This window comes from Trachurus trachurus (genome assembly GCF_905171665.1).
Source record: "Trachurus trachurus genome assembly, chromosome: 17".
Lineage (NCBI taxonomy): Eukaryota > Metazoa > Chordata > Actinopteri > Carangiformes > Carangidae > Trachurus > Trachurus trachurus.
In genome coordinates this window covers 5,694,462-5,708,249 of record NC_139900.1, presented here as the reverse complement: position 1 = coordinate 5,708,249, position 13,788 = coordinate 5,694,462, and the positions used below count along the sequence as shown (strand labels likewise).

The following is a 13,788-nucleotide window of genomic DNA, read 5'->3' as shown; positions in this document are numbered from 1 at the left end:
TTTGGGCTTGTAAAACACTCCTCGTCACAAACGGAGGTGTGTGTGTTTTGGTTCAGGCCTCGAGGATGGATCAGTGAAAAGTTATTCTATCTCAGTTTGTGGATCAGTCTGAATGAGGAGGTAAAGTGAGGACGTACAAAAAAATATGATTTTCAAGAGACACAGGGAAGCAGGTGTTTAACTATACATGAGTTTATCTCTTATTTATTTACTTACTTGTTGTATATTTATTGTTATATTGTAATATATTACTCTGTTTGTTTTGTCCTCCTAAATTCCTACTTATTGGGAGGATTACTGCCAAAAACTTACATCTTAAAGAATTTATAGACTTGCTTTGGATTGAATGTATATTAATACATTGTAATAGTTATATTGGGAAGCTAGAGGATTAATTCATGTTGGTTGAGTTGGTGGAGAAGGTGTGGGACTATAATGGCTAAGTGTTTAACTTAAGCCCAACTCCTTTTTAGACATTAGAAAGAAAGAAAAACTCTGCAGTGCAGCTACTTGCTCACTGTTTTAATTTGTTTTGTATATTTATTCACTTATTTTACGTATTTGAAATAACAGATTCATTCATTCATTCATTCATTCATGAGTGGAGGAAATGGGATGTACTGTGACCGGGGTCAGCAGTCATGTGATTTACTACGACCTCATGACTTCACCCACATTTACAGCACTTTTTGTTAAAGACTTAAATCCTGCAGCAGGGTGAGAGTGTGTGTGTGTTGTTGTGTGTTGTTATGTGAGGTGTGTAGAGAGCGGATGATGTGTGATGACCAGGCCGAGATCTAACGACTGTTTTCTCCGTCTTGATTGATGACGTTGACATTAAATAGAGTTAATGAGGGAGGAAACCCACTCCAGGTGTTTGTTAGACACCGAGGAGCCTGTTGAGTTCTGGATCGAATCCTAAATACATGATTTTAAGGTTTTAAATACTAATTTACTTCTCAATCAATAACATTTACAACAACACCAACAATGCTTGTGAATGAGTAGCATTTGGCTCCTGCACCCTGACACTGACAGTTGTATTTAGTTTATTTATTTGTGTCGCACATATAAAATGAAAACGGCTTCTTTACTAAACCATGAACTTCCTGAGCTGAAGTTTGAAGTCAAGTCACCAACATGACTGTTCATCCTGTCAGATTGTAAACGTTACCTTTTGTGAATGCAGGTTCAGATGCTTTATAACTAATGAATGAATTGATTAATTATCTGTCTGGTCGTCTTCAGCTTCAACACGATCCTGCTCCATTTGTCAGCAGATTTTAAAGTTTCAGCAACTTGTTGTAGTTTTCCTTTTGTTTTTATCTAATAACGATGTTGTCTAACTGGTTGATTCTCATAAATAGATGCTTGTTATGTTTCTGTTTATTTACTATATAGCTCAGCTGTGATGTAATCTGGTCTTGGTTCAAGTCAAAATGGAAATTTTTTCTTACTTAAATTAACTTTCAGGGCTCCAGACTAACTTAAAAAAAAAAAAATTAGGATACGCAGTGGCCCCCTAATCTTAAATTCTAGGGATGCACACTGTAAATATTAAAGCCACAGTATGTAACTTATTTGGCTTTTTATTAATCAAATATTACTTTCATAAATACGTATTTCACTGAAGTGGAAACACTCCCGCATACAAATGAAACTGGTACCTTAGAATGAGTTGTTACAAGTCGTTACAAATACATAAGTGGGCGACGCACCGAACCGAGGCGGCCATGTTGCATCGCCATTTTTTTTTTACGTTGAGTGGCAGCGTGACCGTAGGTAACCACGGAAACTGAGCGGAGCTGTGGGCTCGGCCTGTTAAAACTGTCACCACTGTGTAGTGTGAGGAAGGACGGAGGCACTGGTGTTGCATTCAGGTGCAGTCAGGCAGACGGCCGTCGGCAAAACCAACCGGATGTTGTTTTACTCCACGAGAGAAAGACGGTAAAACGTGGGTCAGGTAAACAATACGACATCATCATGACAACATATTGTCATGCCTGTATTGTTTTGTTATCCTGTTACATGCAGCGTCTGTTGTCTGTCTGACGTCTGCCCGATTTCACGTGAATGCAACATCAAGAATACGTTCAGATATGCAACCGCACCGCTAGATGGGGGGAATTCCTACACATTATACCTTTAAATAATCGACTATATTCACATTTCCTTTTCATTCATTATCCTCACACACACACACACACACACACACACACACACACACACACACACACACACACACACACACACACACACACACACACACACACACACACACACACACACACTTTGGCCTGCTGCCACCTGTAACGACAGATACCAGATTCTTTGAGTCGCCACCTTTCACTTTTCACCAATGTTAGAAATTGATTATTACCTGATGAAAGTCTCAAAACCTGGACCCAAAGCTTGTTTATTAAAATACTGAGCCTGCATTATCGAATTGTGCAGATACTTTTCTTTTTTTAAACACTTTTTGTGGTTTTCTGGCACCTTGGCATACGCTGGTGATTTACTCCAAGTACCTGTGTTAGAAATAATAAAAAAAAGAGGCAAATTTACTGGTTGCACATGTAGATAATCAATCTTCGAGGCCTTTTGGAGCCCTGACTTTGTGACTTTTGCATGTTTTTAATCAGTTAAAACAACAACAAGTGCAGCTCATAAACACTGAGTAAACTACTTTTTCATTTTTATATATTTTTTTTAATCAACTGATAAGTGATGAAAACATATAAATGTCAGTTTCGGAGCCTGATGTGGTTTTCAGAGGAACCACAGACACATTTAATTGAACATATCACGTCAGCCTGGTATTCATGTTATTCTCCCGTTTCATGGGTGTGGCTGTCAAACACACACACACACACACAACCACACACAACCACACACACACAGGTTTTAAGTCGACTTGTTCAGGGGCATTTTATCACAACACAACAACAACAGCTGTTTTTTGACAGTTGTGTGTGTGTGTGTGTGAGTCGTGTCCAGCACCCATTCATCACACACACACAGTGGCACACATTACACACACATTACACATTACACACACACACACATGCCGTGTATGGGAATCAGTATGTGGATCAAAGGTCACCAGCTTTACAGCCATGCCATTCTTTTTCTGCTTTGTATGCAAACACAGTGAGCGCTGTGTCGGAGACAGGCGGCCGATTGTTGGGGCGGATTATCACCGCTTTACAAACCCGCTCCAACGCCACCGGAGCCAAGGTGTTTCCAACTGATGTTTGGACTCAAACTCCTCTATATGAATGTGTAGCAACGCTGAGGTCGGATGTAGAAGATGTGGAAGTAAACGGACCGGTTCGTCTTGACGGCTGGTGCTGAAGCTGCTGTAGCATCAGGGAGGAAACGATAACGACGACTGTTACGATGCGCGAGTGAGAGCTGCAGCTAATGATCGATGACTTATTGGTTGATCTTCTGCATCTTCTTATAAAATGTCAGAAAGTTTGTTTCCCTCAAATCGGTCCATACACTTCGAAGATAAGTTAAAGGGATAGTTCAACATTTTGGCAAATTGGCCCATTGCCATAACCCCTATAGTCATAGCAGTAGGTTCGTTACCTTTAATTGTCGGTGCAAGCTGTTTTTAGAACGGCGGAGCAGAGCGTCGAGCTGCTCAGAGCTACGCTACGGAGGCTAATGGGATTTCTTGGTTTCCCTCATCAAAGTCATCAAATACACAATCCAACAACTCCACAACGCTCTGGTGGACAAGTTGTGACCTGCACATTCACCACGCTATGAGATAATAACACAACGTTACCAGACAGAGTTGTTTTAGAGGGAAATACAGAGACTGCTTGATGAAAAACTGTCCCTGAAGGCAACGCGCATCAGTGGTTTTGCATGAATTTCCCTCTAAAACAACTCTGTCTGGTAACGTTGTGTTATTATCTCATAGCGTGGTGAATGTGCAGGTCACAACTTGTCCACCAGAGCGTTGTGGAGTTGTTGGATTGTGTATTTGATGAGTTTGATGAGGGAAACCAAGAAATCCCATCTGCCTCCGTAGCGTAGCTCTGAGCAGCTCGCGGCTCTGCTCCACCGTTCTAAAAACAGCTTGCACCGACAATCAAAGGTAACGAAGCTACTGCTATGACTATAGGGGTTATGGCAATGGGCCAATTTGCCAAAATTTTGAACTATCCCTTTAAGTTTTTAATAGGACGTAAATCAGAGAAAAGCTCAGGGCTCCACACTAAATCGTCCCCAAATACAATTTGAACCGTCCCAAAATTGTCCCCAAAAAATTATATGTCCCGATTCTTTACTTTGTCTTTGTCATCTATAATTATTGCCATAAAACACCTACTCAGAGGATTAGGAATTTAATAATTGTATTTTGATTTAGTTCAATTTAGCTTGAACATATGATCGTTGGTTAGAGAACTTGCCGAAAATAGAAACCGGACCCGGCTCCTAACTGAGACCTCTTGAGGCTTTTATTTACTCAAACCTGGAGCCAGACTCGGTCCAGTACAGGAGACCGGATTTATACTCCGCGACTTGAATTAGCACCGGGTCTTCTCGTCTCAGATCGGTGTCATTTTACCGTCGTGTCGTGGAGTTTTTCTTTTCTAAAACCGAAGCATGTTTGCTCCCGTGGAAACTTTCATTCTGTGTATTGTTGGTTTTGCGAGTCTATTGTCAGTCAACTGCTGCTAGAAGTTGCGCACCGTTTATGTCGTGACAGTGATATGCACATTTTCTAGCACTGCCGCCAAATAGTCGAACCAAGCGCTGATCGACTAGAAAATCATTAGCCGACCAAAATTTAATTGTTCGATTGATCGCAAGGGAAAAAAAAAAAACATTTGGAACCGTGTCTTATCAAAAAAGGTGCCGGCGTTACACCGCAACAAGCCGACCCCTACTTTATACAGACCAAATTCTTGGGATGAATGAACGTCACTGAATCCAGGGACGTGTTTGTTACGTTGGTTCATGTGGGGAAATGGTTTTGTAAAGAGTAACAACCTATGGAGTTACCCCGTCACCCAGTCAGTGACATTTATATTTATATTTATTTATAGGAAACTGTTCCCATCAGGACGTCGACACCGTTGCTCTGATTGTTCTTCTGGTAAATTCAGTTAAACCGGTTCCTGCTCGTAGGTCGAGTCGAACTAATGAGCTGGCAGGAGCCGACAGCTGCTTTTATTTTTATTCTTTCACAATTTTGCCCTCACATTGATTCAAGCTTCGTTTAATTTTAGAGTATTATGTCCTGTGTTTTGGCAGCAACTGTTTCCACACCACGGCTTTCTATCTATATATATGTGACATTACATTCAGTAAATTATTACCTGCACATACATTTTTTCTTACAATACTCCACAAGTCATGTAGCAACTTGACACGACTTGGATTAAATCGTCTAATATAACAAAACAAAACTGTTTCATTTCTTTTATTTTCCTGCTGTGTTTTCTTTCTGGTAAAGTGAAACTAAACACAAACCACTTCAATGTAGGAACATATATTGGTTTTAGAGATTAACAGTGAAGGTTTGCACAGTTGTTTGTTCTGTTTTAGCTCCTTTATTCCATCTCTTCTTATCTATTTTTATCATGTAACCCCCCCTTTTTATTTATTTATTATATCTTATCAACTGCACCCTGCATTTTAATTGTAATCCTCCTGGCTTTGGTTTGTTCTCGTATTGCCTGTGTTGCTGTATCTCTTCCGGTTTTATGGCATTTGTCACCCTCCTCTTATATGTTGTTTTATAAAGCACCTGTGTTTTTAAAGGTGCTATATAATTAAAGTTATTATAATAATCTGTCAACCAGTTTTAACTTGGTTGAATAGAGTTGGTTAAACAGGAAGTCAGACTTTAATTCTCAATGTGTTGTGGTGTGAAGACGGTTTAAAAAAAAAAGGTGCTAAACAGAAACACATGGATGCAAATAAAGTTGGTGAAAACAAAATCAACCAACTTGTCTCAACTCAACTAATCTCCTCTATCATAAATTATTCTGCCATTGAAAACATGTCTTGTATTTCCATGTCTTGAGCTTTTATGTGTTTTGTTATGATTTATTTTGCTAAAGAAGTCACTATTGGACACTTTTTTTTAATTTACGCAGTGAACATGACATTGTTTTTGTTATTGTTGTTGTATTGAAGTGTTGTTTGTCCTCTCTGCCCCCCCCGTAGCTTACTTGGTGACGCAGAGACTTCTCCCTGAGGAGCCAAGAAGCAGACGGCTCATGACTTCTGACCAGGACACGAAAGTTGTAGCTGAACCACAGGTGCAGCAAGTACAAGAGGCAAAAGAGAGCTCTCATTTGGTGTGTGTGTGTGTGTGTGTGTGTGTGTGTGTGTGTGTGTGTGTGTGTGTGTGTGTGACGTTCACTGACCCGCTGGTTTGACTCGTTCAAGTAAAGATCAACTGTGGAAGTTTATTAGAGACTCAGATTAGAGGTCTGTGCTGTGCATGAGAATAACAAACTGTGGGAATTTTTGACTGCACAGATTTATTTTTCAATGAATAATTGCTCAGCGACTTCTATTGTTGTTAAAGAAGTGTTTGTATAACTGGAGGTGAGCAGTGTGGACGATGAAGGAATATTGAATTTAATAAGACGACGTTGACATGTTTTATGATGCAGTTCATTTACTTTTGATAATTAAATGAGAGACTCTTAACCAGGCTGAAATACATCTGGGTCTGCAGATGATCAGAGAAGTTACGCTGCAACACGTTTTGATTAATAGGTAATTAATTCGCTTTTTCTTGGTTTTTTTTGTCGAAACTAGTCCTGATTTATTTATTTATTGTTGTGTTATTGTGGACTCTGTGCAGCAGTGTGGTCCAGTTTCACATAAAGTCATAAAGTAAATTTAAGACTTGATTGCAAAACCGGTGATGAATTTCTTTGCACAGGCTTTCTCTCTCTCTATCTCTCTCTCTCTACATATAAAAATATATTTGTTTTGTTAAGATGATTTCTCTGATTGGTTCCTGTGATCAGAGGCTCTGCCCACCAACCTTAAAGGGATAGTTCAACATTTTGGAAAATTGGCCCATTGCCATAATCCCTATAGTCATAGCAGTAGGTTCGTTACCTTTAATTGTCGGTGCAAGCTGTTTTTAGAACGGCGGAGCAGAGCCGTGAGCTGCTCAGAGCTACGCTACGGAGGCTCATTATGGGATTTCTTGGTTTCCCTCATCAAACTCATCAAATACACAATCCAACAACTCCACAACGCTCTGGTGGACAAGCTGTGACCTGCACATTCACCACGCTATGAGATAATAACGTCACAGTCGTCCTCCACTTTTTAAATTCTACACACTCGTCCTTTAACTCAAATTCGACAATGTCAGATCGTCAACATTTTTGATTTATGGAGCAATAACATGAAGATATAAACACACAGCTGATGATCTTGCAAAGACTGAATTAAAGAGTTTAGCTGTTCAGTTGGATATTTGTGATATTTGGTCGATTTCTTTGTGGCTTCAGCAGTGATTATTAAAAATTATATAGTAATTAGTATTTTTTTTTTTTTATCCCAGATGTCTTTATCCCGTTGTCATTAGCAGTAAGTTCAGTGACTAACTAATGAGTTTAGTTGTTGTTGTAATGAGGATTTAGTTTTATTGTATTTTAATCCTCTGCCGTTTTTTTTTCACAATGAAACTCATCTGCTTCTGGTTTTGTTTATGTTTTGCATGTTACATCTGGTGGATACAAGTGTAGGTTTCACTTCCTGCAGCTCCCTCCAGTCGTTGGTGTTGTTATAGTTGTTGTTGATCACCATCATCAGAGAGTCTGAGAGTCTTTTTCAACGTGTTTTTATAAGAAAGAAGCCGTGTCCAGGCCGCAGCATCGCGCCTTTGACCGGGGTTGATTTCACACACTGATTATGTATAATAGAGAGAAACAGAGGAGCAGGCAACTGTTGTAACCAAATAACCATGACCTGCTTTCCTTTTTTTTATATTATTATTATTATAATATCTCTCTTTTCATGAGCCGGCACCGATCCTATTGATCACAGCTGTGACATTTTGTTCCTTGTTGGACCGTGAAGGCCGAGCACTGGGGGGAAGAAAGAAAAGAGCAGAGGTGCATCGTGGGTACAAGCAGAGCGGTCGATGTTGAGACTGTGTTGGATGTTGTTTGTGTTTTAGCAGCTTCTTCTTTTTTTATTGGTTGAAAGTTTTGGTCAATAAGAAGAAATATTTATGGTTTTATAACTAAATTCACATCAGTGTAGTTTTCCATCTTCCTCTCTCTTTCAGCTTCTCTCTTATCTGGAGCTCTAGTAACAACAGGTCGGTGTCAGCCAATCAGAAGAGAGGAGGAGGCTCTGTTCTGATTGGCTGACTGTTTTCTAAAGTGATTCAATAAAGAAATAGAGTAGATTTCAGAATAAAACACTCGGAGAAACCAAATCCTGCAACGTTTTTGTTGGATGGTGGGTCCAGGTGGTGGTGAGGGGGCGGGGCTTAGCTGTGACATCACAAAGTGACAGGAAGTCCTGACGGCTGGTTTTAAGGCTCAGTTTCTGAATACAGGCTGTGTGCATTTCTCTGTGGACTGAGGCTTTGATACTTTCACAGTATTAATATAGAACCTAGAGCTGCTTTATAATATGAAAAGATGTGGAAATGTCACGTTTTTACAACATGGATCTTTGGACAGTTTTCCACTCATTGCATCTCAGTTTGAGTTTGAACGGTGACTCACGTTCCTTAAATCTTCAACTTTGGGAGAGAAAAGAGGCAGAGTCATGATTTTAGGGGTTAATTTTCCTTTTTTAAAGTGCCTTCTTTTAAAAAACCTTTCTTTATACATTGTTTTTACTTAAGTTGTTGCTATCTGATTAATGTATTTCAAACTTTTCCACCAGAGCTGAGGTCGTTTAGTGAGTGAGGATTTTTAAAGTGCAGCACACGAAGCCTCTTCTTCTGCTTCTTCTTCTTCTTCTCCTCTTGTTTGTGTGATTGACGCGTCTGGAATTGGTTTTGGTAAAGTTTGCCGCAGGTTGGTGTTAATCAGACGCTCCATGTAACTTAAATCCGAACTCGTCAATAGTTTTTGTCGCAGAGGGAGGGAGGGAAACATGCAGCAGCAGCAGCAGCAGCAGCAGCAGCAGCAGAAGAGTCGCTGTAACTCATATTATTATTATTATTTTGGGAAGTATTTTTAGAAAGGTTGCATCAGGAGCTGCGGTCCCTCGGAGCCGATGGTTTAGTGCTCTGCAGCCGTCGTCCATCAGGAAGCTCCTCACTATGCTGCGTTCACTTGTTCACTGCAAACCAGATGTCGACTCGTCAGCGTCTCTCTCCCACCTGGAGGCTTGAATCAGGTTGCATCACTGTATATAAACGTGTCATTACATTAATCGAGTAATTGGATAAAACTTATTTTTGCTTGGTTAAAGAGCAATTATGAATACACAAGAGAAAATAACATATTTCACTTAATAATGAATGACCAATTGGTTTCCTTTTTTAGAATCAACTGCTTTTATTTCTTAAATTCACAAGGAAGTATTTTCTGGTCTTGAAACATTACCAAAGAGGCGACTGCTAACATAAATAAGAATAAATAAAACACAAATTAAATTAAATTACTTTCAAGATATCAAAAATAAATAAAATTAAATTACTTTCAAGATATCAAAAATGTTTTCTGCGTTGTGCCACAGTGAAAGTAGTCCGTGCGGCCGCTTGAACTACAATTAAATTAACGATTCCTCGAGGCAGAAAAAAATCCTCGGACCATTTTTTGTAATCGAGGTACTCGAATTACTCGAGGAATCGTTTCAGGCCTAATTACATCGATTCAATGGACAAGCAGTCGATGTTTGCAGGTTTATCATTTAAGTCTGTCACGATTGGATTTGTTTGATTCAGGGATCTGTGATCAATATGAGATGATGCAACAAAACACAATCACTTCCTGTGGTAGGGCTGGCCTGAGTGAAAGGGTTGTAGGAGACAGACTGAAAATGCAGGATAATATCAAAAATAGTGATCTATTTTTTCACCCGAAATATACATTGAACCCAGAAATAAAGTATCTACAAAAAATATCAAAGAAAACAACAGTTAACATGGCTTAACTGAAGAAAACTGAACTCAACATTAACATAAAATAACTCCGGGTGCCCTCTCCTGCACTCATGGCATCCTCTCTCTCTGACACTTCGGTTCATCTGAAAAGCACTTATTTCTGAGCTCAAACTAACTTTTAAATGAAAAACAATCTGTTTATTTTCTAGTAAAACTCCTCCTCCTCTTCAGTTTAACGTGCCACATTCTGATTTATTGAGCTTTATCATTTTCACCTTCAATTAAAGAACATTAAATTCTTTCTTTTTTTTAAAATTAAAGCAGGATTTTTGTGCCAGGGGAATTTCAAAATAAGAGCGCGTCTCACAAACGATTGACTTCTGATCGATGTTTATGTTTTGGATCGATGCTGTTGACTCATTGATCGTTGAATCGATGCATCTCGACAACGCCAATTCATTCCCACCAGGACCGTCCTCGTATCTTTTACAAAGATGTCGACTCATGTTTGTACTTTTTTTAATTTTTTAATACCATGAGCAGGTTGTGTTTTACTTCCTGTGCAGCTGAACTGAACATGAAGCTGCTTATTTTTTCAGCTCAGTGCAGATGAATCTCGTCCCCTGACGTGTTGCAGACATTTAACACTTGGACTTGATCTTCCTCCTCCTCCTCCTCCTCCTCCTCCTTGTTTCACCTGTTGCACATGAGAGAAATTAGTGTTTTCTGTGTCTGTGACAACAAATGAAGCCGAGCGTTAATAGTCAGTCGCCGACTAAAACACAGGCCGTTTTTTTTTTATACTAATATACTCAGTGAATTTCACGCCTCAGAAAACCAAATCCGCAGCAGCAGCAGCAGCAGGTTCCTGTAGCAGACTGTTTAAAGATGCTGGTAGCATAAAACTAAAACCACAGTGTAGAGTGACAGTCAGTAGGATGAGTGGTTTATATAATAAATTTATATTATATTATATTAATTATTATTATTATATTATATTATATTATATTAATTTATATAATTTTATATAATACAATTATAATATAAACATTTTAATATTCATTTGTCACTCACAGCGTTAGGTTATCTGACCGTCAAGGCTGTAGAGAAACAGGTGTGTGTGTGTTGCTCTTTGATAAATACTCATCATTGGCTTTGATTTGATTACCTTGCCTTCACTGTGTGTGTGTGTGTGTGTGTGGTAAACAGGATTTGACTGTTTAATTTAATGGGACTCGTTCAGATGTTATTGTCTCGGTGTTGACGGAGGACTTCAGTTATCTCTCTCTCTCTCTCTCTCTCTCTCTGTCTCTCTCCATCCAAAAAAAAGTAATTGTCTCTTTGCACTTGTTGTGTCTGCACTGGAAATATGTAAATTGACACATTACACAACAATAACTGTGTGTGTGTGTGTGTGAGCTTGGCTTGAGCTTCTCGGTATGAATGAGGAGAATAATGTAGAACCAGAGGAGGCGAACAGGAGGACCGACCGACCGACGTCCATAAATCTGCCTCGAAGGGAGGTCGTCGTTCTGTCCTTTTTCCTGTTGTTGCTGCCGTTTTTGTTTTTGAGAAACTGATGCAAAGCGATCATGGATTTACAGCGAGAAAAGAAAAAGAAAAAGTCAAAGAACTTTTCATAAAAAGTCGTTAAAACAGATTCAGGAAGTAAAAAAAAAGAAGCAGAAAAACATCCAAAGTTTCAAAGTGCGCTGCTGCTGCAGGGGAGCGCGGCGGCGGCGGCGGCTCATGCTAAAGTGATTATATCCCTGTGTGTGTGTCTGTGTGTGTGTGTGTGTGTGTGTGTGGGTAATCCTGCATGCCATCCCTGCACACACACACACACACACACAACCTCATGTGCAGCTCCGATCCTCCCGCCCACACAGGTTGGATTGGATTGATGCTCGCACATGTGACGCTTCCTGCAAACACGGTCGGTCGGCGCCAAATATGGTGGTGACAGTGACAGCGGCGGTGACGACCAGGCTGGGTGGAGGTTTCTACTACGCTGGTGGAGTGAGTCTGTGCTGCTGTCACCCGCCGCCAAACCAAACCAAACCAAACCTAAACCATAGAGACGTCTGTTTTGACTTTAGAGGCGGGCGGCGAGTTGTAGGAGCCGTCTCATCTAAATTAAAACCAGAAGTTTCCTCCTCCTCCTCCTCTTCTCCTTCCTCTCCTTCCTCCAGCTGTGTCACGCCGTCTCCCTGTGGTGGCTGGTGGTCGGTGGCGTCACAAGCCGTTTGGTTTTGATTAAAAAAAATATATATAAAACATGACTTTTGCTGCAGCAGGACGGCGGTTTTTGAGGAGGACGACGACGACGGCGTTCGCTTCGCTCGCTGTTTTCTGGTTTCACTGGTGTTTCCAGCGCAGACACCAGAGCTTTAAATCATTCATCACTTTTTTTTCTCTGTGTTTTTAGAGCAAAACCCTTTTTTGTTTTTGTCGTCAATTATTTATTCATGTATGGACCATTTAACAGTTAGACACAATAAACATAATTTCATTTTTCTGTGTACATAGAATACACAACATAAATAAATAACTAAAAAAACCCAAACAAACAGAACAAAATCCATTTTTTTTGTTTCTTTTTTTTGGTTTTAATGTCATTTAAAGGACCAGTGTGTAACAATTGTCAAGGTTTATTGGCAAAATCTGAATATACTACCCATGAAACTCACTTATAATTCTTCTTTTATATCTACATATAACAAGGGTCTTGCTTTAGAGAGTGCCGCCATGTTTGTACGGCAACCCGAACGTTTCAAGAGTTTCACGTTTATAAATAAACCAACGAAGGAGGAGGAGGAAACATCAGAGAGAGAGTTAGTAGTTTTTCGGTAAAGAATAGTGAGAAGTTTTTAAATTGTAAACCTGAAAGTTTTACGCACTGGACCTTTAAATCATTCCTCTACGGACCAGAGATCACACTTTGTCTCTTTGATTTTAGAGCAAAATCTTTTTTTTTTCGTTCTTACTGTCACTTGAACTTAACGCTCTTTCTCTCTAGAAGACTTTGTAATTCTCTCAGAGTAGTGAAGCGCGGCGGCTGCTGCTGCTGCTGCAACACAGAGGAAACCCAGCGCATTAAACTGAAGATTCAAGAGAGTTTATTTGTCACATACAATAATTCAAGATCATTGCAGTGAGATGACATGTGCATACAGGACAACAACATTAACATGACTGAAAAAACTCCCCCTAAAAACTAAGAAATGCTAAAACGCACTGATATATTCTAAACTAAGCAACACTTAACAACAAACATTCAATAATTCTTAAAAAGCACAGTGCTAACGTGGCCGTGCTGTGCAAAGTAATGATCATTTATTTCAAACCAGACCAGAATAGCATATAAATACAACAATTAGAACAAAACAACCAACAAGAACAAACAATGAACAATAAAATATCAGTATAGTAACAACACAATAAGACAATAACAATACCTGGTTTGAAATGGGGACGGATGGAGAGGAGCTTTTAATTTTCCATACACATAGACACACAAAACACCAACAAGACACATTGCAATCTCAACAGTCCTCTCTGCATCTGGATGGATGGATAGATAGATGGATAGATGGATAGATAGATGGATAGATAGATGGATAGATGGATAGATGGATAGATGGATAGATAGATAGATAGATAGATAGATAGATAGATAGATGGATAGGAAATTCCTCCGTCAGGATGCTCCAAAAGAAAAT

General features: G+C 39.5%; 1 protein-coding gene across 6 annotated transcripts in view; it reads left to right on the top strand.

Annotated features, from left to right (window-relative positions):
* The window catches only part of larp4b (La ribonucleoprotein 4B), a 51,545-nt gene that overhangs the window by 1,684 nt on the left and 36,073 nt on the right, over window positions 1-13,788 (top strand). For all 6 annotated transcript variants that reach the window (XM_083991991.1, XM_083991990.1, XM_083991988.1 and 3 more), the window contains exon 2: window positions 6,193-6,326. In XM_083991991.1, coding sequence (XP_083848117.1) covers window positions 6,246-6,326 — 81 coding nt within the window. In that variant the 5' untranslated portion in view covers window positions 6,193-6,245. The remainder of the gene's footprint in view (window positions 1-6,192; window positions 6,327-13,788) is intronic.